The sequence below is a fragment of the Gallus gallus genome, chromosome 2 (genome assembly GCF_016699485.2).
Source record: "Gallus gallus isolate bGalGal1 chromosome 2, bGalGal1.mat.broiler.GRCg7b, whole genome shotgun sequence".
In the NCBI taxonomy this organism is placed as follows: Eukaryota; Metazoa; Chordata; class Aves; order Galliformes; family Phasianidae; genus Gallus; species Gallus gallus.
This window is the reverse complement of record NC_052533.1, coordinates 76056169-76082354: the sequence shown is the minus strand read 5'-3', so window position 1 is coordinate 76082354 and position 26186 is coordinate 76056169. Positions and strand designations below refer to the sequence as shown.

At 37.3% G+C, this 26186-nt stretch overlaps 1 protein-coding gene across 5 annotated transcripts in view; it reads left to right on the top strand.

Moving 5' to 3' along the window:
- The window catches only part of TRIO (trio Rho guanine nucleotide exchange factor), a 237447-nt gene that overhangs the window by 151101 nt on the left and 60160 nt on the right, over positions 1 to 26186 (top strand). For all 5 annotated transcript variants that reach the window (XM_015282226.4, XM_046930053.1, XM_040695757.2 and 2 more), the window contains 7 exons: positions 1701 to 1793; positions 3840 to 3951; positions 5803 to 5993; positions 9261 to 9362; positions 11482 to 11624; positions 12236 to 12335; positions 20517 to 20760. In XM_015282226.4, coding sequence (XP_015137712.1) covers positions 1701 to 1793; positions 3840 to 3951; positions 5803 to 5993; positions 9261 to 9362; positions 11482 to 11624; positions 12236 to 12335; positions 20517 to 20760 — 985 coding nt within the window. The remainder of the gene's footprint in view (positions 1 to 1700; positions 1794 to 3839; positions 3952 to 5802; positions 5994 to 9260; positions 9363 to 11481; positions 11625 to 12235; positions 12336 to 20516; positions 20761 to 26186) is intronic.

Genomic DNA, 26186 nt, shown 5'->3' with positions numbered 1-26186 from the left:
GTCATATCACAACAGTTCAGAAGTGCAAGCAGGCTTGGGCAGCAACAGCCAAAACATAAATCTCCAGTTCTCTCAGGCACATTCTGTAAATCTTAGCATTTTAATTTGCTTAGGTTGCATTGTACAAAATAAAAATGACAGACTTTGTTGAATTTCTTGGAGCAGCTTTAACTTGTAATTGATTGCAGTGGTAATTCAGTTGACTTGCACTGTTAATTCAGTTGACTTGCACTGTTCATAGCTGCTAAACCAACCACACTGCTCATTCAGTCCCCAAAGTTATTTGGTCTGCATGTAACATTCCACTTAGGAGAAGACCAAAATTCAGCAGCTGTTAGAGTTTTTAGAGAATTTTGGCTTCCTTGAATGACATGTTGATATGGTTGAACCACATTTATAGATGATTCAATTGTGTTGCTCTCTACTCCTTTTTGTTTCCACCTACCCTGTTTTGAGCTACTAGTTTTGTAGTGACACTAACATTTTTTTAGGATTGTTTATAAAAGCAGAGAGAGGGGCATTTGAGTAATAATATCGCTGAAGCTCTTTCTGTTAATTTCAGGTCTATCACTAAGGTGATAGTGATCCTAAAGGTGAAGTCCTTCTGTGAAGCCTCTGTTTAGTTTTCAGTCATTGTACAAGAGCAGATGGGCTACAGGAAAACAGGCAGATATGACCAAAAAATTTCAAAGAAAAAGCTTAGTAAATGCTATTTTAAGAGACAGTAAGGGGCTCTGATTAATTTGTGTTAGAAATTTATTCTTGCCGTTTTTGATGCAATTTCCATTGAACCCTCTATTTTAATATTGTATCCAGGGCTCTCAATTTCCTTGTTCACTTTAGGTAGAATAGAAAAGTGAAGACCTGACTGTATACAGGTAAATTCAAGGGGTTGCATTGATTCCCACCTTGGGAATTTGTGATAATGTAATCGTGGTTTAAAAGCATATAGCTACGGTGCATGAACCTGCTGTTCAAAACTGTGTGATTAAAACACAGACAGTACTGTAATAAATGGCAAATGCTGGGCTTGAAACTCAACCACAATTGGTATTTGAAATCTGTAATTCTCCCCTGTAATTATCATGTGATTATATTTTTCTCCTTTAGCTTATTGGAGGACTTGTTTGTTTGTTTGTTTCTAAGTGGCTCCGCTTTCTTTTCAATCTCTTGTGTAACCTCCTTCCTTCGGTTAGAAAATGTTACTTCTTGCTCCCCCTTGTGGCTCTGTAACAGCTCTTGCAGAAAAACACTTTCTAAGTATCAGTTGAATTAGCAAATGATGCTAAGAAACTTATTCCTCAGCCTTCATGCAATAGTCCTTGCTTTTCCCTGGAACACTGAGATTTTTCTTTTTTTCCTTTTCTCTCCTGAAGGTAAAGTAACAAGAATTATAGATCTTACTTAATAAAATTGTTGCCACTTGTTCGATGTTCCTCATCACTGCTATTTGAATTTAGGTTTGTTGAAACATTTTACAGGTGTACGCTTGGGTGTGTTTATACAAAGTTAGCAGGCAAATGCACAGTCAAGTCACTTGCTGTGGCTGGAATGTATTGTCATCTTCTCATTTATTTATTTACTTACTTACTTCTTGCTAAAATAGGAATCTTGGCTGATGTCTACCACATAGCCATCAGAACAGGCTTTAATGTGCTTGTTGGTACTCACAAGTCCTCAAATGTATGCTTTTTGTGTAGGAGATACAACAGCGACATGGACTGGCCAACTCTATCTCTTCTTACCTTATCAAACCTGTTCAGAGGATAACAAAATATCAACTTCTTTTAAAGGTCAGTACTAATTCAAACTTCTTTCTGTGGTTCTGCTGCTCATAAGCAAGCAAAGCTCTTTCTGAAATCAGGAAGGCTTTTTTACTCTTCACTCTGAGACTACAGCATCCTGGGCAGGCATACTTTTAAATATCACTGAAAATGAAAGAAAGCATAAATAAGAAACTTCTTGTCCAGATTTCTGTAAATCAAAAAGATAATTCTCTACTAATGTATGCCTAGAAAATATCTTTAGCATTTCCAGAGCAAACAAGCAATTAATGGCTGCATGAACAGGTGTATTTTTTTAATGGTTTCTGCAACAAGTTTTCACAAACCATTAGCTGTGCTTATGGTACAAACTACTGTAAAATACTGGTATATATGTGTATCAAATAGTTCCCCAACATTTGTTACTTCTAATGTTCCTAGTAATGTCAAGTTATGTAGTAACTGTCAAAAAAAAACCTAAAACCTATGAGAACCTGTAGTTCAGCTTTCCCTCAGTGGACAGAGGGAATGAACAGCATTGTTCTTGAATGTTCTTGGATGAACAGCAGTGTTCTTGAACTCGGCTAGATCTCCACTGGGTGACATTGCTTATTCTGTAGTAGTTGCCTACAGAAGTAACTGTAACTGATGTATGCGTAACCTCTTCTAATTAACAGTGTCCATGCATTATTGTTTTTAAAACTTCTGAAAAACATTCCATGTTATTTCAGGTAGTGTTGGATGGAAATGAATCTACTGTTTTAGTTGAAACTATTGTCTGTTCTCCCCTTGCAAAAAAAGGTGCAGCTTGATTAACTTAGAACTTGCAGAGACAGGCCGTCATGTTTTAGAAGTTTTGGGGACCGATTTCAACAGTTGTATCTAAATATGTCTTCGGCAATGCAGTATTGAAGGGATAGGATATTCCTATTCACCATTCGCCATGATTTCACCAGTCTTTTCAGAGCCAGATGGCTTTTGCTGCATAGTAAAACAGATGTAAAATTTGATGAATGTTGGATTTTCTTTTCTACTACAAGATAAGAGGCGTGAAACATGAAAAGATGAAGAGCCTAAATCCTGATTGATAGCAGAACATTTCCAGTTTCAGAAGTTCTGTTTACATGTCCACATAATATTGAAGCTACCGATCTTCTGCATCTCAAAGAGGGCATTTAGTTGCACTTTTCAGCTATGTTGTCATCCAGAATTTAGATGCACTGTTGTTCTGTTTTGCTGCAATGATGGATGGTCTTGGTAGTTAAATGGAAATAGTGCAATTATGACAACAGTAGGGGTCACTTGGCTTTCTCATTAAAAAGGAATTTAAACTCAAGGGAATTAACAATAGCAGAAGAAACATAATACGTTCTTTTGATCATGTAAGCTACATTTTATCTTGATACCGTTCAAACACTCAAAGAATGTGAGGAAATTTGAATATCAGCTCTTGTATCTTGAATGGGCACTGAACTGCATCGCCTTGAATTCCATTGTAACATTTCAGCACATTCCCTTCTCTAACTTCTGTCCATCGTTTAATGGTTGCATACAAATTTTTTTTGTCTCTAAGATGCTTTCAGCTGTTGGAAAACAGAGTAGAGTGCATTGTTGAATACTGGAAATGAAACAATGCAAATCCTTTAATCAGCAGTAGTACAGATCAGGTCTTTGGTGCAGTGGAGTGAAGGTTACATACAGATACTGTATGTATGCTGTCCCATTTTCCACCAGCTTCATGAGTTAGGACCTGCATTGTTCTGGGCCTTGACGTAGTGCTACATCCAATGGCTGCGTCTGTGCTTACAGAAAAAAAAAAATGTCCTTAATGTATTTTCTAAAGATTTATTATTAATCAGATTATTTAAATTAGAGGTGTTTATGCAAAAGCTTGTGCTGCTCTATGAAGAACAGATACTGATAAGTACAAAATATGCTAATCACTTCATTGGAGGAATAAGTTTAAAATAGATTTTACATGCCAAAAATGTTTCTTTGCATGTTAGAAGTAGCATTTAATTGTCTGTCATATTAATGTAGAGAGACAGGATGCTCATGTCTGCTTATCTTTTGCAGGAGTTGCTCACATGCTGTGAAGAAGGTAAAGGTGAGATAAAAGATGGCCTGGAGGTGATGCTTAGTGTGCCAAAGCGAGCCAATGATGCCATGCACCTCAGTATGTTGGAAGGTAGGATTCAAATCTTCTAACTCAGTCATATTTAATAACTTATTATATTACTGTACATCTGAAGAACATGAAGACTTTCGTCTCTGTGTTTGTATTTTATATACCTTTTATTTGGAGGTAAATAAAATGCAGACTTACTGAAGAAAATAAATTGTTGGACAATGGATGGAGTTTGTAAGTTTTTTTAAAATGTTCTTTCATCGTACTCAACATCTCTGCCACTGCAGAATTGAAAAATACGTAGACTAACAAAAGTTTTCTACTAGTCTACTAAGCTAATGGTCAGATACAGTAACTTCAGCTAAATTTTCCAAGCAGTTTCCTTAACTTCTTTATAAGAAGAACACAAGTGTATTAGAGTTGATTTTTCTGATTTATGTATCAAATAATGGTCTCCAAGAAATTTGTACTTTTCACATCTGTTTGCTGCCTATGCCTTAACAGACTTCTGGTTGAAGTGAAATCTATTTTCTGGCAGTATAAAGTCAGCGTAAGCCAATTTAGTATGAGTCTTAGCCAGAACAGCATAATCATGTTCATGGCAGACAGTTGATATTGTAAGTAATTGCTTCTATGTGCTGAGAACAATTTTCTGCCAAAATCCATTTTGCTATTGGCATGTTATCATATATGATGGTGCCATCATACATTTCATAATAAAACTGGGTATATTTTGGCAAAGTAGATTTCTTTAAAGTTAAAAGCAGAGCCACTTTAGCCTGCAGTTGCAGAATAAAAACTTACTGTAAGGTGTTTCCAGTCAAAATTGCTTTTCTTTCTCTATGCCTTCTTAGAGCTTGTCATAGAATTTGCAGTGCCATGCAAGTTAATATAAAATGCACCTTGATGATTTGTCATATGATTCTTGGTCATGTGAATGCCCTCGGTCATCACTCTTCCCTGATTTTAAACAACAGGAATATTGGTCAGTCTGAAGGATCTGTTCCAAATGCTTTGTTCAGGAGATGATGTTAGTATAAGTGCTGACCAACATTGGTAGTGATCTTCTAACACAGGGAATGTGACTCTGGAGAATATCCTAATCTTTTACATAAGTTGGTTTTATAACAAATCATGCGTGTACAGTTGAGTCATTCCATGTTAAACAAATACAGTGAGTGAGCACATTTCCTCTTTGTGTCTCTGGAGGTTTTTGAATGAACATCCTGAAGCAACTTACATCTTATGCTCTCCATACTTTTTCCTCTTTAGGACTGTAAGAACCATCGTTCTCTTGAGAAGGATGGTGTTTTTCTGTTGAGACTATTGGCAAGCAGTATCAAGATAAATAATCCAGCTCCTATTTCATTATCGCAGTGTGAATCAGTGGCAGGCAGATCCACGTGGCAACAGCTCCAGGCTGCCATCTTTTTTCATCTCTATTGGAATATGTTTTCATGCTTGTTGCGTGCACAATAGGGAAGCTATGTATCAGCAAGATAGAGATGGCATTTGGGAGCCATTGTTGTCAAAACGTTATCTGCTGTGTCTTTACAAGCTGTTCGCTTTTTACAGTAGCAAACACCTCTTAAGAAAAATAATTTTCTTTGCAGAAGAAGTTACGAGAAGCCAACAGAGCTTCTGTTTGTTGGTGAAATGCTGCCAAAATAGTTGATAAACTCTTAACAGTTGGATTTCTAAATTTAGGCATAGGCTTGAGCTACAGTTTCATTTAGTTTATTACAATGTTGAGGCTTTTTTTTTTTTAACATTGCTTCCTTGGAATTCTATCTTTTGCAAGCTGTATTTGAAAAAAATAGATTAATTGCTTAATGAACAGAAGCTGTGCTTTTTAAACTTCTCATATTATCAACTTTTCATGCTGGTATTTTCTTCTCCCTGGGTTTTTAGGCTTTGATGAAAATATAGAATCTCAGGGAGAGCTCATCCTTCAAGAATCCTTCCAAGTGTGGGACCCCAAAACTCTAATTCGAAAGGGAAGAGAGAGGCACCTTTTCCTTTTTGAGATGTCCTTGGTTTTCAGTAAAGAAGTAAAGGACTCAAGTGGAAGGAGCAAGTACATTTACAAGAGTAAACTGTTTGTAAGTATGGGAGAACAAGTAACCATATTTGGAAAACTGGCAAGATAATTATGACTGTGTTAAGATCATTTAAACTTGCCTGACAAACTGGAACAACTGTAGTACACTGTGTAGACTAAATATTCAAACTTTTCTGTTTTCTCCTGCTTTTGAGGACAAAAGAGTAGGCCAAAAGCAATTTGCTGAAGGTTTTATATTAATATTGGTGTGCTATAGAAAGCAGAAGGGTGGAAGGAATTTACAGAAAGCTTTTATTTTTCTAATTTACTAGTCATGTTACAGTAATAACGCTAGTAAAGATTTATTCCTGTGGGTATTCTACACATACTGGTCTGTAAAGGCAAGAATTCTTTGTCATGGAAGTTAATTCTATAGATTGTCTACTGAGGCTAGTCATCTCGTGGTAATATTTTTTTCTTTTACGGAATAAGTGATAGCTCTTATGGTCTAATGAAAGAATGTAAAGATGAGAATTTGTGCATTCCCTTTTTAAAACTTGGAAAAAAAATCCCCTCTTGCATTCGTTATGTGTATGCTTTACAAGTGTAATCCACATATCTTACTGGATGACATTGGGTGAGAGCAGTATTCACACTCTGTAAATTTAGCAGCAGTCGAGTGAATTTCCCAAGCAGCAGACTCCATCAGTTTGCTCTGCATTGGCTAAAGTCAAGAGTAGTTTTTATGATAGACTATTTAGAACAATTACTTAATCTCTCACTCTAAAGGACTTTATTCTTCTATTGATTCTGTTGGGTTATATGACCAAGTTTAGGTGACATAAATACAGAGCCTTTTCTGTCTGCTTCAACTGCTTCTCGCTCTTCCCTTTTCCTTTCCCACCTGCATGTCCATGCTGGTAAAGCACATCAGTTCAACAATCTCTTTTTTCTCTATCATGTTTTCTATGCTCTGTTATTTCGTTTCGAACACCTGTTGTCCTCCTTGATACAAGGTAGTTAGTAGGTAACAAAGCTGCAGCAGCTTTGTCATCATGTCTTCCTTTGGTTCCCTGGTGTACTGGAAGGTAGCATCAGCTGCCAGGGCATTATATGGGAGAGAAGGCAAAGCCACAAAGTCAGTCCCATAAGCTTGTGATGTCATTTCATCTGGAAAGAACAAATAATTTTCTAGAGTCTAGAGAAGTTGCTGGAAATACTGAAAACTGATATTATACCTCATTTTTAAAATACAGACTTATCTTTTTGTCTTTTTATCCTAGTTGGTAAAATATCCTGAGGTGCAGATTACTTACTATAGCAATTCTTACAGCTTAATGTGTAGAAAAGGCATTCATACAGATGTTGAAAGCATGTCTTATTTTTAGCCAAAGATCCTTCTTGCGAATTATACTATCTCCCACTTCTGGGAGGTAGTTTTAACAAAGTGAGACTTACTCTTGTATTTTGGATGTGATTAGTGTCATGGTTTCTCCTGTACAGAATATTCAATGCCATGACTTCTATTAATTGAACTATTTGCTAATGAACTCTTCTGGAAAGGTAGAGCAGCCAACAGAAAGCACCTTGGGAGGTCTATGGAATAAATGGCAAGCAATTGATAATTTGCCAGAATACTCTCCCAGTCACCAGTAATTGGCAGTTTAGGGACTTCCTGACCTGGATATGGTTTCTATGCACTCAATAACCCCAAATGGGTTTCCCTTCCATGACCTTGTCTCTAGACTTGATACAGACTTGTACTGTTTCCAGTGCCCTTTGGCAGAGATGTTTTGCACAATTATGCATTAAATACAAGAGAACCTGTACACTGCATTCAAACTTGATTCCTTCCATCAAGTTTCACTTGATGTCCACCGACATTGAAAGGGACAATAACAATCTTTTCCACTTGTTGTTATGTAGACCTCTCGGTTGTCCCTGAATTAATAACATTCATGAGTGCACAAAGCTTCTAAGTTTCCTAGTCCTTAAACAAATAGAATCATAGAATCATTTGAGTTGGAAGGGACACTTAAAGGTCATGTAGTCTAACTCCCCTGCAATGAACAGAGACACTTAAAGCTAGATCAGGTTGTTCAGCACTTGATGGAGCCTGACTTGAATGTCTCCAAGTGTGGGACATCCCTCTGTGCAACCTGTTCCAGTGCCTCACCACCCTTACTGTAAAAAAGAAACAAACAACTCACAGAACTCTTCCCTTATATCTAATACAAATCTCCCCTCTTTTAGTTTGAAACCATTTCCCCATGTCCTATTACAACAGGTCCTGCTATAGGGTCTGTTCACTTCTTTCTTACAGCCCCCCTTTAGATACTGAAAGGCTGCTATCAGGTCTCCCTGGAGCCTTCTCTTTTCCAGACTGAAACAAGTAAACACCAAAGCAAACAAAACCAGCAATAAAAACCAAGTTGACATCGAAATGAGACAATGACTACCCTTGCTCAGTTACTGTGTACCTAGTATCTCTTGTAATGAATCTGTGTACTTGCTAGTGATGATGCACATGAGGGAAAAATGCAGCTTCTAATGATGTAAGAATGTTTATCAGCTATCCTTTGGAGTGAGGATTCTTGTAGTTTGAACTGTATTTCTCACTTGTAATTTTTTTAAAATTTTTTGGAGCAGAGCCTATATGAATTGTTTCACTAGAAACACGTGATTGAGATGTTTTTCCAGTTGGAAACCAAAAACATTTTGAATGATAATTGACTATAAAGGTCTGACATCCAAACATTCCCAGAGACTGGTTGTTAATGTAGTTGTCCCCAGGGAAACTACATTTTTTATTTTCTACATCTATTTCAGAGAGAATGACACGCTATGAAAGACTCATTTGGCAGGAAAGAGTTTTAGAAGATATCAAGAGAATTCTTGAGCATATCTTATCTGAAGAAAAACATAAAAATCAATAACTAATGAATGTCTCTGATAAAAAAGCAAAGAGAAATACCAACATTTATCTTTCACCAAGCATTTCTATTTATTTTGAGTTATAAGACTTTTGTTTGTTTGTTTTTGTCAAGTCAGAAAAGTAAAATAAGCAATTCAGTGTTTAAGAATAGAAGTACTATAGTATATGGCTACTTTACTGGAAAAGTGCTTAGCTTGCAGTCGTTGCTTTTGAAGAGGCCTCACCACCTCCCCCAGAATAAAGAATTATTTCTGAAGCTCTGAAGTTAGACTGAAACTTCTAACACTCTCTTTAAATAGCAGAGCTCAACTGTTGAGAATATTAGCATCCCTTTGTGTCTTCTGAAAAAAAAAAAATTACCATGGAGTCCTCACAATTTTTTTTTAATTCCAGACTTCTGAATTGGGTGTCACAGAACACGTTGAAGGAGATCCCTGCAAGTTTGCTCTGTGGGTTGGAAGAACACCAACTTCAGACAACAAAATTGTTCTCAAGGTAATTTTAGTGTATATGCTTAGTGAATATATATTATATATACTATATATAATACTCAGTCTTGTAGTTGTCCTTGCTTGTTAGGAAGGCAACAAGTGATGATTTCTGCTACTTTGAGAGGGACAACTACTGATAGATAATCTTTCTTTGTATAGAATCAGATGTGGTGTACATCTAACTAAAGTGACTTGACAGCAGAGGGGAATCTGTGTTGACCTAATGAAGGATTAAACAAACTTGCTTTTGCAAATAGGAGTAAATGTTTTGATCCACAGACTTGAATTTTGTGCTCAAATCCACTAGTAGACAGGGCAGGTGATATCTTTTACTCTCAAGTCGCTGCTGCTTGTTGGTGATGGTTTGTTTCATGGCCCATGTTTTTATGGAGAAATAGAAATAGTATGAAAGATTTCAATGTGCTTATGTGGTCTACAAGTTTTTATAAAGGTCTTTGCCTGTGGATGGGAGTGTATGCGATACTTTTAAATACCTTTAAATCCTGAATCTGGGGAAGTCACAGACATCAGTAGAATTGCTTGCCTAGTTAGGATAGTCACTAACCCCCTTTTTCATTTGGCTGTTGCACAACCTGGAACCTACTGTTTCATTTTTAGTGGCTAATCTGACATATTTCAAGGACTGTGTCAACTGAAACTTTTCTGTTTTTATCTCTTAGTTTTGTTGAGATGAGTAAAAAGTTTATCCTCCCATTTACCAATTAACGCACCTACAAATAAACTTATTTGTTTTCAAATATAATTTGGTGGTTACTCAATAATGTCGCTTTAAAATGACCACTCAAATTTATACATTTCCCTAGAGAATTCTAGACTAAGGAGAAGCTCACACTAGTTTCTGTATACAAGCACTTGATGAGTGCAGGAAGATAAGATTTAACATCACTGAATAACACAATGTTTTCAAACTTTATACTTGCATAATTTCATAGAACGTGCCTTGCAATCTGAAGTGATCTTCCCACAGTAGAATGGTAAAAAAAATTTTGTTTTCAAGGGCACTCTACCTAAGATCACCTTAAATTGTTCCTGATCTCTTCTCTACTTTGGGTATTTAGATAATCTTTACGGTATGTCAAGTTTTTCAATGGTTTTGTTGATTTTTTTTTGTTGTTCATTTCTGAAGGTAGAGTGCAGCACATGAATAATATAAGTAAATGTCATGAAAACACTAGATAAAAGATATAACACTATATTTGGTTTCTTTTCCTAAATACTTTTGTTTGTAAAAGAAAAATATCTTTTTCCTAGCTATTCATTGCTCATTCAAATTTTTTTAACACCTTTACGATCATATTTTCATTTCCCCATTTATTAAATGTTTACAGTATACTAGAAGCCAATTCTTTCAGAAGATAACAATTAAAATAAGTAAGAGTTTACATATAATAGTTTATTTAGATATGCATCAATGCTTATATTTAATAATGTTTCAGTTGTAGGGTAATGATTGGGTTCAGTAATCATATTACATATTGGGCAGCTGGATATCAAATCTTTTCCAGGGTTATCTCCAAAATACAGATAGTATATTGCAGACGGTTATTGAAATGCAATCCCTAAATAAACTTTCTTCTTCCTTGTACGTTTCAAAAGTGGGAAGAATGCTGCATAAATAGTGTTGTGGAAACGTATGTGTCACAATGTAAGTTAACTGTTCTTTCAGTGGTAGCAGGTTACTATATTAAGTTAGGCCTAGTGCATGGCATGAATTTAAAAAAACAAACAAACAAACAAAAAAAACCCCACAATATTCAGGATACTATTACTGGAATTCCTGAAGTAGGTCAATTCACCTTGTCTATCATGTGGTGCATACAGGGCTTCAGCTTTCTTGGACCTTTAAGTTATAAAAGAATCTGAATCTTAAATAAAATAATTTTTAACAATATTAGCAATGTTGACAAGCATGAAGTAGTACAGATGGTTCAAAATAAAGACAACTACTTTGAATTTCCGTTTTTCTGTTCAAGTTTTCAGAAATGATTCACATAATCTTTCTTTAAGCCTTTCATTTGGAATTCAATCATTGAAGATATACGTGCATTTCTCTCAGCTACAATAGTCGGTTCTGGTGTTTTTGTTTCTTTTACATATCAAAGGCATCCAGTATAGAGAATAAACAGGACTGGATTAAACACATCCGGGAAGTGATACAAGAAAGGACCATTCATCTGAAAGGAGCATTGAAAGAGCCAATCCACATCCCGAAAACAGCACCAACAACAAAACAGAAAGGAAGAAGGTATTTAATATTTTAAATAGTTGGAGATCTCTAAGTGTGCCATTTCAACAGCTCTGTTTCCTCTGTAGTGTTGAATTTCTAATGTCTTTCAGTAAATTGGACAAAACCAAGAGTCACTGTGGCCAGTTTTGTCAAATAATTAATTTCCAGTTTCCTGCAATGCTACGTATGTTGAGATTTCTGTTCTGAACAGTTCCTGACTAGTGTAGGTTTAGCCATTACAAAAAGGAATTTGAAACAGCAGAACAGGATAGCTGTACATTTTAGATTTTCACAATTCTGTGTGTGTTTCTCATGCTCAGGTCCTTGTATCCTTTGACAGAGCTTAAAATGTGTGACTGAGCAGTCTGCTTGCTAGATTTGGATTTGTTTTTTATTCTGCGTGCCATAGTCCTGACTGGTTGGTTGTATTAAATTCCATGCAAAGTAGTCATTGAACAAAAGAATGTGTGTAGAAAAAAGAATTACGTGTTGAATGCTTCATCTTTGCATCAGTTATTTTATCTAGCTTGTGTCTGCTGCCACAGTATTTAGGTGCCCTTGTAGAGAGTAGGATCTAACACATTAAAAGCTCAATGCTAGTGTTGTAATGAAAACTGAATTATTTGCAGAGATGGCGAGGACCTGGACAGTCAAGGAGATGGTAGCAGCCAACCTGATACTATTTCAATTGCCTCACGAACTTCACAGAACACACTTGACAGTGATAAGGTAAGTTTCTCAGGTGCTACTCTGTTATGACAGCTAATGATTCATTCCTTAGTGTGAGTTAGCATCTGACATCAGTACATTAAGAATGGCAGAATGGAAGCATTTGATCTTTTACAAATAGCTGTATTCAATAAAGAAAATGTATTGAATGTAGTGGGGGCGCAGGGGTGGTTGCCTGCATCCAATAGGTCATTAAAGACATTCGGTTTATTCCAAACTGAAACTGTTTTGCTCTCTTTCTTCTGCCAGTTGTCCACAGCATTGATGTAAAGTTTTATTTTGCATAAAATTTAATGCAGTGCATAGAACTTTTCATGATGTCTGTCTTAACCTTTCTGAAGCGATAGGACTAGAGGGAATGGCCTCAAGTTACACCAGGAGAGGTTTAGGTTGGATATTAGGAAAATTTCTTCTTCTAAAGGAGTGATCAGAGGTTTCTGATCCTCCGAAAGAGGAACAGGCTGCCCATGGTAGTAGTTTAGGGTATTTCTTGAACACCTCCACAAGTTCAGATGTGGTATTCAGGGACATGGTTTAGTGGGGAAATGCTGGTGGTAGGTGGACAGTTCTTTGAGGTCTTTTCCAACCTTTATGATTCTGTGACTCTCTGAAAGCCTACCATCTGTTTTTTGATGAACTTGAGGTTGGTGATTTTCATGTGGTTACTTTTGTGAAGCAAAAATATTATCCAGTGTTCATGCATTAGGGAATTTTCACTTTCTGCCTGAGAGCTAATGAAAATCACCATATTAAAGAGGAATAACCCACCAGTCCAAGAATCATGCGATACCAGTGCTAGTGTTTTCTTTCCTCCATCTTTGTCTGTAGATTCTGGCTGGGTTGTCTCATAATGATACCACAGATAGAGCTTCTCATGGATAGAAGAAAGATAGGCATCAGAGGAGTAAAAATTCATATATGAAACATGTGCTTATTACTTTGGAGTTGAAAGATTTCTGGCAAATGGGAAGTGTTAAGACCTTGCATGGAGGTAGAGATAGCTAATTGAATAGGAGAGTGAACTAAAAGATAGAAACTGCTTAGTAAATGACTTGAAAACATGTTTACAGATTTTTGGCCTATTACCTCATTGGTAAAATTGTTCTAATGAGCCACTTATACTACACAAATACAGAGAAACATTTTCACAGTTCTCACGGTCATCTGAAAGAGTTTGTTTCTCATATTTTTGCAAGTCACTTAAATTCTTTGTTTTTATATTCACTTGTAAAGAAGACGACAGAAAAAAAAAAAAGAGGTAATAAGTGCTTAGGGTTGCTCTTATATTTGTCAAAAATATCTTTTGTATTGACCTGGTATGTTTGTACTGAAGTCAGTCTGTAGTTTTGGTGGCCGTTTCTTCTATGGACATCTGTTGGAAAAATTGTTCCTTTGAGTAAGAGTCTTTCAGTGACTTGCTATTTTAATCCTTGTGTTCTTGCTTACCTATTTAGTGGTTTACAATAATGTACTATCTACATATCGACAAATAGTTTAATGTGTTTTTAGATGTGTTATTAAAATCCATATTTAGTTTTTTCCTCTGAACAGTCCCTGACTAGTGTAGATTTCGGATGATCTATCGCACTCAAAGCCAAGACGTGCTGTCTCTTATTTCCCCAATCGCTGACTGAGAGGTCAAGCTATGTGAAAGATTTGGCTGGATTGTGCTTCAATTCCAACTAAGGTGATGGAATCCATCCCTACCATTCACAACCACTGCCACTCCTTAATTGTTTATTGTGTACTATTTAGAGGGAAATAGCATGGATTGTCTCCTATGGCCCTTCACAGCTGCATCTCAAGTATGATCCAAGAATAACTAAGAAAGTTAGCAATGTGAAATGTCTTCAGAATTATCTTCCAGTCTGGCATGAGGAAGAGACTTATCAACAACCTGTTCAACAGGGTTTATAAGTTAAAAGGAGGAGGAATAGAAGGAAGAAGGAATGGAGAAAGTTTTTAAATATTTTTCTGACATATTAAGTTTTAAAGTTTGTTACTGTGATTGGTTTTGTTTTTAAAGTATATTTGAGTTCTCACAGTAGTGTGTAAAATCATTGTTGGACTTTTCTTTGACAAGAACAGACCAAGTCATACTGGAACTGGGCTATCTCGAGGAATTTACTTGTGCTATGTCTTTTATGTGTCCAAGGAAGAAATTTACTGTCTGTGCATTCTTTTCAAGTGTGTGAATTAGAGTAGCTTTGATTAGTTTTTCTAGTATGTGTGGGTTTTTTTGTTAAATGTATTAAGAGGAGAATTTTTAAAAATGTTAAGGAGCATCAAGAGGCAGAAGACCACGAAATAAGTAGGATATGTTGGCATTTGCTGAACTTGAAGTTTGAGAGTTAAAATCTGCTATAGTTTTTTTCAATCTGGAAGCTTAAAGTATGTTTGAAAGCCTTGCAGAGATGAAACAAAACAGATTTAGTGATTTTAGGTACTGTTGATGTGTTTTGTTAATTGGAGCAGTGGAACTTCCCAGTCAAATTTGGAGCAAATCTCAAGCTGAGCTGGTTTTCCACAATTAGAAGCATTAAAAATATCAGCTAATGTAGCATTAAGCAAGTGGTAAAAATGTTTAACATTGAATCATTTGTGCTGTTGCTGAACATTCTTCTGTTCCAGTGTCTGCTATTGTGCATTAGAAAACACAATATCAAACACCTGATACTTAGCACTAACCAGGTAAAACCTTTCTGTTTTATCCAATCATATGGACAAACTAGTTACTCTATTTAAAAAAAAAAAAAATGTTTTGATTAGAAGAGCTGCTTGTTATATAGGAAGAAGAATATAAAGGATGAAATCTTTTACCCAAAACAAAATATCTTTTCTTTCCTCTTCAGACATTTGCTTAGAAAGAACTACAATTCCTTAGCCTTGGAAGTGGTTGATTATGTGGTTGATTCTGGTTGATTGTGCAGATTAACTTTTTTCTTTAAATCCCATTTTGTGATTTAATTGGAAATGCTTTCACAGCAGAAAATAACTTCTAGTTAGCTTTCTTTCTTCTCCATCCTGTTTTTTGTTGTTGTTGTTTTGGGTTTTTTTTGTTTTGTTTTGTTTTTAATAGAACTGTAAGTTTTGATTGTTGAATTGAGTTTTCCATGTTGCTTTTCAGTAATGAACCGGATGATCCGATAGACCGCTTATAAAGTTAACATCCATCCCAGCTTCATGTCGTATGAAAACTATATTGAAAGATGAAATTATCATTCAGAATCATCTTTGTAAAGGGCGAAATGAACTGGCAAAATACCATACAGTTTAATAGGGATTCATTTGAACTACAGTGAACAGGTGAAATTGATTAACTACTAATGTAAATGGTGAGATTATTGAACAGATTTTGAGAAGTTTAAAGGCTTTCAAACTGTGTATAATTTTCAGTCTGATACAAATATGAAGAGAGAGGAAACTGCCCTAAAGTGATGGGCAGAAAGTTCTCACTCTTTACTGAGCACCTCTAAGGCTTCTATTAGGTGCTGCATCCAGTTTTGAATATAGAATATTCTTAAATTCCTGAGCCAATGGAAAAGTTCCAGGAGAGCTGAAAGTCTGATTAGAGATCTACCAAACATAACTTACAAGGTGAGATAATGAGTTGGGGCTGATAAGTATAAAGTAAAAAGGTAAAAGGAAGAACTTAAGGCCCTGAATTGCATGAAAAGCAGAATTACGGAGCAGTCTTTTATACATATTTTCAGTGGATGAGATGAGATTAAAGGACTCCATTTTAATTGCAATGACTTTTTTTGTGTGTCTATTGAAGTGTGATGCTCTAGAGCAGCCTAGTTTTGCAGGCTAGAGAATGTCCATAATTGGAAATCATGCAAAAACTTTGGATAAATGTCAGTCATTCATGTAGCTGCAACTGCTCGTGCTCTGAGGGGGAAAAAAAAAAGAAGTGGACTAGATGTTCTAAGATCTCCACCTTCTTTTTAATATTGTGATGTATCTCCATATTGCAAATCAAGTTAAATACACCTGTAGCACCAACCTATCCTGAAGTATTAGAAGGTATAACACAACCCAAGCTAAAATGTAAGCTTCTTGAGAGGGAGGTTCCTACTCCATTGAAGCACCTTGGTTTTCCAAATGAGTGCTCTTACTGTACCTTTCTCAGTAGATGTTTTGCCCTTCACCTTTCACAGCATTCTTTCCATTCATGATCTATAGCTCTGTAGACACCATTTTAGGTGGCTAATAAATAAATGAGACGACACTTGGCCTTTTGTTCCACCTTTCAGCTGTTTCCTAGCTTCAGATCTTGATCTGGTTTTAGCATCTCCTTTTGAACTTGATCCAATGCATAGGAAATGAAATGCGGAAGCTGAAGGAAGCAGCGTAGCTCTGATAGATCTCTTTGTGCTTGTGTTAACTGAGCTGGCAGAAATGTTAAATAATCCAAACTATTTTGATAGCTGAGAAGATAATATGCTTTTCTAAGCAGAGCCATCGTACGATGTTATCCTAAGTAGCAGGAATCATGCTGGCTGCTCTCTGTGGTCAGTGGAGCAGTATTTTATTTTTAATGAACTGTCTTTTGTGCCCAGTTGGTAACACTTTCTACTGCTTTCTGTGTGAATTTCTATTTCATTCTCATGCTTCTTAAAGCTTGGGCTCTCCTCAGTGTCAGAGACCAAGATTGGGTCTGGTCAAAGGGAAATACCCTGAGAAAGAAAGAAATGCACTGAGAGAGAAAAGAAGACACCCAAGTTCTATTTTAAAAAGATGTCATAGATTTTTCACACTTGAAATAATTAAGAAAGCTTATTAGCTGCTCTCTTTCCTCCCACTTCTCCTTACTGTAAAAGTACCATGCGGTAGTAAACTTAATAAGCAGTCTTTCAGTGAGGTAGTATATAAAGGCCTTTGTATTTGACTGAAATCAGTCAGTAGTGATGATGTGGTATCTCTGACTTCTGCAAAGCTGCGCTAAGAATCTGTATATATAAGTCATGGGTTATGCCTTTTATTTTTTTTCCTCTCTACAATCAGCAATGATTAAAAAGCCCCAGAGAGATGAACATAGATGGTTAACATTAATTTCAGCAACAGCAAGACACTGTGTCCCATGATAAGCTGTTTAATTAAACCTTACGCCTTTTTTAATCTGCTGTTCTATTTCTGTCTGGCTTTTGTTTCTCATCTAGACTCTGTCTCTCCAGTTTCCATGTTTCAGACATAGCCTCATTTATTTTTATCATGCATGATTAATTCAGTTTACATAAAGAGTTTCTTGAGAATGACGGATAAAGCCCTTGTTCAGCCTAAATTTTTATTTAGGTGGTTTGCAACTCCTTTCTCTTCAGTGCAAATCAGTCTCCTGGTTCTGCTGTGCCTCTTTCTCTTCCCTCCAGCTAACCTAGAGATCCTTGCCAAAGCTGTCCAACAACAGCTGTTGAGCAATGTACATAATCCCAGACACTCCTTGCTGTCCAACTGCATTTAATCACAGCAGAGGAGGAAACTGCTTTCAGAAAGCATGTTATGGAAAGAAAATGAACAAAGAAACAAAGGGAGAAACACTGTTTCCTAGCCATTACAGTTGGGGAGGTGAAGAATGGTCACTATCCCAAGAGAGGGTAAAGTCGATACACGTTTTTTAGGTTTGTTCTTCACGGTGATAACTTAAACGTAGTCTGAGTAGAATACACCATTGCATAGGTGTTCTAGACAGCAGCAAAGAAGTCCTGTGCTAAATTGCATCTAACAGTGTTAGAGTCTTTGAAAACAGGGTAGAACTAACACTTGCACTTTGGAAATGTCTTGCATACTGCTTGCTCAGGTGTGATGGAATGAGGAGCTTAAATGGAGTACTGATTAGCCAGGATGTCTAATTCCTGCACAGTCTTAGTGACATTTTTGGGGGCAACTTAGTAGTTTCTGATACAGCTACTGTCAGTTGTTTTTAAAGCAGCCTTTTTCCTTTAGCTTAATACTGTGAAAAGTGTAGCTAATGAGCAGATCTTTGTTTTTTCTTTTTTGCTTTTTCCCTCCCAATTAAGGGAAGGAGAAGAAATAACATCTATATTAATGCCAAAAGCACGTGACCTTTGCGCTGCAGGCAAAGTATATTTCTATTTGCAGGGAAGTGAAGGGTCAGACGAGGAAGTAGACAGCCAAAGCTATGTTCTTGTAGATATTTAGGAGAAAATACAATGACTAGATGGAATTTCTGGAAAGTGTCTTCTTGGTACTGTCTTGATGATTGCACTGGTGAGGGGACGCATATGAAATTCCCTGGGAAAATTTTGGTCTCTGAAGTCATATTCTGTCAGCTTTTTCTTAGTCTCCATCAGCCATCCAGATGGTTTCAATTGTTTCTTAGTTTGTCTGAAGAAGGCTGTAACATAAATTAATACCAGAAAACAAGGGAAAGCTCTTACGTTTTCCCCTTTGGCATAGTTTTGTGTGGACTAAAAACTCATACAATATGGAGAACAAGAGGGAAGGAAAAAAGGAAGTTTTTAATGAGGGAGAAGGTAGCATGCTTTGAAAATATGGCTGTCATAATTGGGTTCTGGGACTATCTGAAGAGATGTGGTAGTAACAACGTGATTAATTTTTAGCCTAGATAAAAATGGGTGGAACTTGATTTACCATCTCTAAACACTAGCTGTATAAGGATTTTATTTATTTGTTTATTTATATGTCCTTGTTAGCCTCTGCATTCCCCCAAAGAAAACTTTTTTCTGGGTGTGTGGATGCAAGTAAGGATAGCCATTGAGATTAGCAATCATGGACCATGGGAAAGCTCTGGAGTTAAACTGTCTGCTAGGAGTTACATGCTGTTGTTGCAGGATTGACTAGGGAGGAGGTTGGAATGAGCTTTTCAGTTTTATTGGATTTTTGTTGTTTTTGTCATCTGCTTTAAAATTCTTTCTTGATAAGAAATAATGTTATCCTCGCAAAGATTCTATCTCATGTTTTGGTGCAAGGCAATGAAAACTTCGGTAATGAAAACTAATAAATAACAATGTAGACTGTTATCTTCCCTAAAGCTTGTGAGATGTAGCCAGCAGGCCCTTAAGAACCTAAATGTAAAAGGCAACAATAAAATGGCAGGAATCATTCCGTTTGTGGGTAGAGCACATGCTTCTATATTAGCTGTGACTAACTCTCAGAGAGTGTTTGTCCTCCTTTGTCCAAGTTGAGCATTGCAGGATTACTTCCCTGAGCTGGAGGGGTTGTCTAGCTTGGTCCAAACTACTGAATCTGTAGAAAGCTGTACCAGATGGGTTTTCTAATGGGAATGTGGCACTGAAGCACACTGGGCTATCGAAGCATTCAGACACTGAAGTCTGAAGTAGCCTGGAACACCATTGCTACGTGGAAGGAGAAGGCATTCCCAGGCTGTTTAGTTAAGTTGGATGAGTGTTCTGGCACTGAGCAATCTTGGGAACTTTGCAAAGTTTATATAATAACTTTCATTTCTCATCAAAGCAGATGAAACAAAGAGGAAACATAACCTTAGGGAAAAGGAAAAAGTTCTAATGAAGTGTTTTGGAAGTAGGGGGGAAACCCTTGCATGCTTTTAATTCAAGTTTGTGTAGTTTAATTGGGGAATCAGCAAGAAGGCGGAAGTTGTAAGCTAATGTGGGTTTTGTATCACGTAGTTAGGTATTTGGGAATATTATGTGAAGAAGTTTATGCTGATTTTTGTACTCATATATGGAATATACCATGTTATTTTGTGACCTGAGAAAGAACTGTAAATGGCATGGGAATGGGTTAGTAAGCTCATTTGAAACAGACCTCTCTTTCTGCCTTGGGTTTGCAAGATGTTAAATCTCATAGTGATTGCATTTACTAATATCTGGCATTTGCTGTGAGTTATCAGCCATAAGACATATTCTTAAGTGGCTGCTACTTCAACTGTGAGGGTAAGGAGCAGTCTAGCAAGAAAAACTGCTTAACTCCTCCACCCAACCCTGTCACAACCACTGTGTTTTGAACATAGGCAGAGACAAGCAGAGTTAAAAATCTGTACTAAAAGCATCATAACTGCTTGATTTTGAAATGATCCGTTCTTGATGTGGAAAGCCCCAGAAGCTTGCTATCTCATCCAAAATGCGAACCCTGCCAGGAATCCTAAATAGGTAATGGTGCGTGACGGTTGGTTTGATAACGAGCGTTCATCTGGCTTCTTGTTCTTGTTTTCCCTCACAGTTGTCTGGTGGGTGCGAGCTGACGGTGGTAATCCATGATTTCACCGCCTGCAACAGTAATGAGCTGACAATCCGCCGTGGGCAGACTGTGGAGGTCCTGGAGCGACCCCATGACAAACCTGACTGGTGTCTGGTTCGAACTACAGATCGCTCCCCAGCTGCAGAAGGCCTGGTCCCCTGTGGGTCCCTCTGCATTGCTCACTCTCGCAGTAGTATGGAGATGGAGGGGATCTTTAACCACAAAGGTAAGAAATGATGGAAACGAAGTCTAGCTGTCAGCAGCACGAGTTTTGGGTAATAGCGAGTACTTGATAAATGGGCACTTCAGTGTTCTTACTCTGGTTTGGTTTCTAATTTTTAGTTAGAACATAGGGTTTTTAGGATCCTGCAGCCATGCTATTGATTCTATGATAAACAGCAGTTGTCTTTGTTAAGTGAAAATGTGGCAGAAGACAGAAGAGATTTAGGCAAATTATGTTTTAGTAAACAAAGTTGCATATCATATTAGATCAAGCTTCAATGATAAGGAAATCTATACCTATCATGTGTTGAAAGTGTGACGAAAACGTCCTGCTTGCAATGTCAGTATTTCCTGAGAAATCCTGCAGTAAGAAGTCATGAAAAAATCAGGCTCAGTTACGGAAGAGCTAAATATGCACATCCATATGCCCTGGCATTGGAATGAGCTGTTAGAACTTCTGTATTTTACTTAACTGAGTTTTCCAGGCTAGCAGAGACAAAATTAATTAGTTTCAGTGCAGCTGGATTCTGAAATCCTACTTTGCTGTTGTTTTGAATGGAAGAATGAGCTCCTGAAAGGTGCGCTAAAAATCTGATAACTTTTTTTGATAGTTTTTAAGGTTTTGCTGTACTGTAGTTCGTCCTTTGGCTCAATAAATTTTCCAGGCTCCCAGAATAGTTAGTTATTAGAAAAGATGTTTGCTTGCTTCATTTGAAGCTGTTTGAAATCTTTTAAGAGAAAGCAGTATGGATTAAAATGAACAATAGGTGGTTCATTAGGTGTTTCAGCACATGCTGGGGGAAAAGATGCATTTCAAAAAGCTTGTTATTGCTAGCAACAAATTTAATAAGAAAATGGTGTTGGGGAAGACTTTTTTTCTGGAACAAAATTATGTCTTTGGAGAGGTTTTTGTAAATATGCTCATATTTTTTTCAAGTTTTCCATCCATCCCAGCTAGAACATCACAAATTTTCTCATTTAACACTGACCCTGTATTAACAAGCTTGACTAAAATAAGGAGAGTTTGTATTACTTATATCAGGAGCATGCACAGGAGGAACTTTCTGAATACAGCGTGACTAAAAACATCTGAAGGATTTAAGTGGGAAACATTTTTGACTTCTTGTAGCCTCTGACCGTTTGGGAAGATAAATTTTGCAGGGATTTTTAATAATAAAAATGCAGTTAGGTTTCACTGAAGCATTTCTTCCTTGGTTGAGGGATTGAAATCATGGAAATGTTAACAGATGTATTTTTTTTCTAAATAGAGAATTGATAATTCCAATTTCCTTTGCAGCTTGGGTACTTTGCCTTTGAAAGCAGAGAATTTTATTAAGAAGTAGATTGTACTGAACAATTTATGTTATATGAAGAGCGCTGGGCCTGTCAGACTCCTGAGGGAGAGTGAGAACTGTTTTTGTCTTTGAGAGGTTACATTTATTAATCAAACCAGTGGACATAATCTGTATTGCTATTTTTCCTACAGCATTTGTTTGGAGAGAAGAAGGAGCAGAGCACTGTATAATTAATATGGTTTCTGTTTGACATATTGCTTTAAAAAAAAAGGCATTAATTATATTGATAATGGAAACTGAAGAAAAGAGAAGGCAAGGGCTAAATCAGTATGATTTGCAGGATTGAAATCAGGTTCAGAAGTTTATTCTGTTCTTGCCTCATCCATAGGCTTCCCTTGTGCTGTTATTGCACCCAGCTGATAAGAAGCAGCTGCTACTTGTTTATTCCCACAACAATGGGTGTCAGGCTTTAGGACTTGGGTGTCTGATTTGTAAAGTTTCCTGTGCATGTGACTGAAGTCATTGTGAGCTGTATTGAACATGCAGCCTATTGTATATTGCCAACTAATCTGAAAGCTAAAGAGAAAAAAAAAAATAAGCTTTAGATTGTGCACTTGAAGCCATAGGATGCTTTTGACTTCAATCTGTAACTCAGCTTTCTATTACTTGAAAGAAGCTGATAGTGTTCACTACACAGAGGGGTTACAAAAAATTAGGGGAAGTTGGTGGGGTGCTTTGTTGTTATTTTTTTCCACTGCATAGAGAAATGTTCCTCTGACAATCTCAACCAGAAGTTATTCTTTCTCAAGTGCTGGATTTGATTAAAGATCTGTAAACAAGGCACTGGGGGATATGCTAATCAGAAGAGTGGGGGAAAAAGTAGATGATGATCTCAGTTTTTAAGTATTGTTCGTTGTGGGCATTGATTGAGGTGTGAATTCCTAAAAACCACATCAACAAAAGAACCCTAAAACAACAGCACTAAAAAACAAAATGCTCTTATAAAAAAGAACAAGTGAATGACTTAGATAAGGTAGGCCTTCGTGCACTTGGGTTCACCTCTGTTAAATTTCCTAGATTTTTAGTGATTTTTGCAACGTGGGCTTTTTAATAAAAATCCTTTTACTTATGTATTTTTTATATACAATGCAATAAAACTTCCAGATTATTTGAATGATTTAACAAATGAGGATATTGCCCTCTGGAGTTTTAAGGTCTGCAAATGTATTCAGTATGTCACGCGAACTGTGTGAGCATTGGGTGTGATTAATTCTGTACACTTCATGGGTTAAGACACGTGCAGCAGACACGAGTCTGGCATTTGTGCATGTCTGGCATCACAAGCTGCTGTACAAGGCTTAGAGGGAGAGGGGTTTTACACAATCCTAAAAAAGAAGAGGAGATGACCCACATAGTGGCAGGGGTAGCTGCTTGAATGTTGAGTGCTTAGCTTATAGAAATGGATTAATTGAAGAGTTTTTGCATTCATTTCAGTATCATTTGGACTCTGTAGGTCTTTAGTAATATCTGCTCGTTTTAGTTGCTCACGTGAAACAACTTTCAAAGTTTTCCTGGCACCCCGTAGTTCAGGTTCTAGAGATCCTACAATTCTGATCTTCTCAACAGCATTTAACAATCCTGTCTGATTGACAGCTAGAGCTAGAGAGGCATCTCAGAGGTGAAGTGAGCTTCAAAGTTTTGAAACAGCAAGCCTTTTCTAATTTACAGCAAAATCATATTTCATCGGTAAGCACGAATGCCTTGGATGATACTTAATGTCTTAACTGCCTGAAATAGTGTTCATCCAAAATAAGGTAATAAGAAAGATTATGAAAGCAGAAAGTGTGTTCCATGAAGCGCCTTGTTCTGACAGCTGATCTTGGTCATTCTGTGTCAGTCCAAAGTTCGTCAGTCACAGAAGGTAATGTTGTTTTATTCTGATGCTAAAAGACAAGAGATGACAGCCCAGAAAGCAAATCTCTTCGCTTGCCTACATAATTTTGTGGTTGTCACTTGTTTTCTACTGTGTCCAGGCCTGGGGCCCCCAGTACAGGAAGGATGTGAAGCTGTTGGAGGGAGTCCAGAGGAGGGGCCGCTAAGATGATCAGAGGGCTGGAGCACCTCTCCTGTGAGGAAAGGTTGAGAGAACTGGGCTTGGTTAGCTTGGAGAAGAGAAGGCTCTGGTGAGACCTCATTGTGGCCCTCCAGTACTTGAAGGGGAACGGCTGTTTACGAGGGTGGATAGTGATAGGACAAGGAGGAATGGTCTTAAACTGAGACAGGGGAGGTTTAGCTTAGATATTAGGAGGAAGTTTTTCACACAGAGGTATGGTGACGCACTGGAACAGGTTGCCCAAGGAGGCTGTGGATGCCCCATCCCTGGAGGCATTCAAGGCCAGGCTGGATGTGGCTCTGGGCAGCCTGGTCTGGTGGTTGGCGACCCTGCACATAGCAGGGGGATTGAAACTCGATGATCATTGTGGTCCTTTTCAACCCAGGCTATGATTCTATGATTCTAGGAAGATGTATTATTTAAAATGTCTACTTAGTATCAAGGAGTAAAAAAAGAAAAGAAAAAAAAAAAGGCATTTATTGTATCTTCGAAATCTTCGGTCTTCAGAACTGTATAATAATTAAGCAAACAAATGTTTTGTTAAGCGTATAGGAGAGGATTACATAGAAAAAAAGGCATTCATTAGGTAGTGTTGATTGCAGATTCCAGACCTCTTGCTCGCTCTGCTGGATATCAGATCTATTTTTATAAGTTTTTTGGGTCACTTAATCAATTTAATATGCATTTTTGCAGATGAGTACATTTAAAAAAAATCCCTTTTAAAATGGGGAAAAAGACAAACAAGTGGGTAGTGAAGAGGCTGGATAACAGTTGGTGCACTCTACAAAAAATAAATTACTAGCTTTGGAAGAACATGTTTTTCACAAGTAATGCATACGGCAACATTTTTATTTTCAATGATTCCCCACATGTTATTGGGTATGGGTGAGAAAGAATGTTCCTATTGCTTTATTTGGAACTTTTCTTCTTTAGCAAGGTTTCTTTTCATTCTTTTGAACATTATTTTTATATATGCAGTTCTCTTTCCTTTGCTTGCGGGACATTTAAACAGCCTCAAACCTTTAGGTAAAAGGTAAGGGGCAGGATTCAGTGCCGTAAAATCAAGCTTGTAAGTTCAGAAAAAAATGGGCACATATTTAAAATTGTTTCTAATTTTTTTACCTGTAATACTGCAGTACTGAATGCTGGCTTTTTGTTTTACACTGAGGACGCAGTCCTTGCTGGTGCCATAAACAGAAAAATGTCTTTTCAGCAGTTCTTTTGTTCTGTTCCCCCCCCCCAACTTTAGTATCTCTCGAAGAATCTATGGTACAATAAGGAGCATCACATAACTGACACCATCCAACACAAAGGTTGACAAATCTGATTAAAGAGCCAAGTTTGAGATGACAAAGTTCTTGAGTGGGTACGGGGCCCTCCTTTTCAGCAGTTAAGAAATACTGCACAGGCAATCTAGAGATAGTTCCCCAGAAAAGAGAGACATTTAATGTCTGAGGCCACAAACTGGGATAAAACAGTCTTGAATATGAGCATTATGTAAATTTGCTCTCATAAAACTGGAGACTCTCAGTGTATTAATTTCAGGTCAGAAGACTTTGATGAAGTAAAATGGGAATCCAGTTTGAGCAGTTCAAGACAAACTGCCCGTTTGCAGTGAAAGAAGGAAAAAAAATATATAAACAGCAATTGTTTGCTTAAAAGCAGAGCAAGGCTGCAGAAGGGGAAGAATTGCTGTTTTAAGAGTGCAAGCAAGTAAAGTGTGGGCTATGAGTAAGGACAGAGATCTCCCCACCCATGGCTCAGAGCCAAAGCACTGCCTGTGAGACTGTCTGACAACCTCTGCAGCTGCAGGAAATGAAAAAGTTACAACCCAGGCCCACAGGGAAAGCAGCTCATAACAATGACTAGGTATGTTGCTTGCTTTGCTTTGTTGCACTGGGGCCACAGGGCAAACGGTGCAGGCTGTAGTTTCCAGGATACAAAACAGCAAGGGATCAGCTTCTGCTGCATAACCAGATGTGATCACATGCAGAAAGTGATACTGAGGAATGTGGTGTCGTG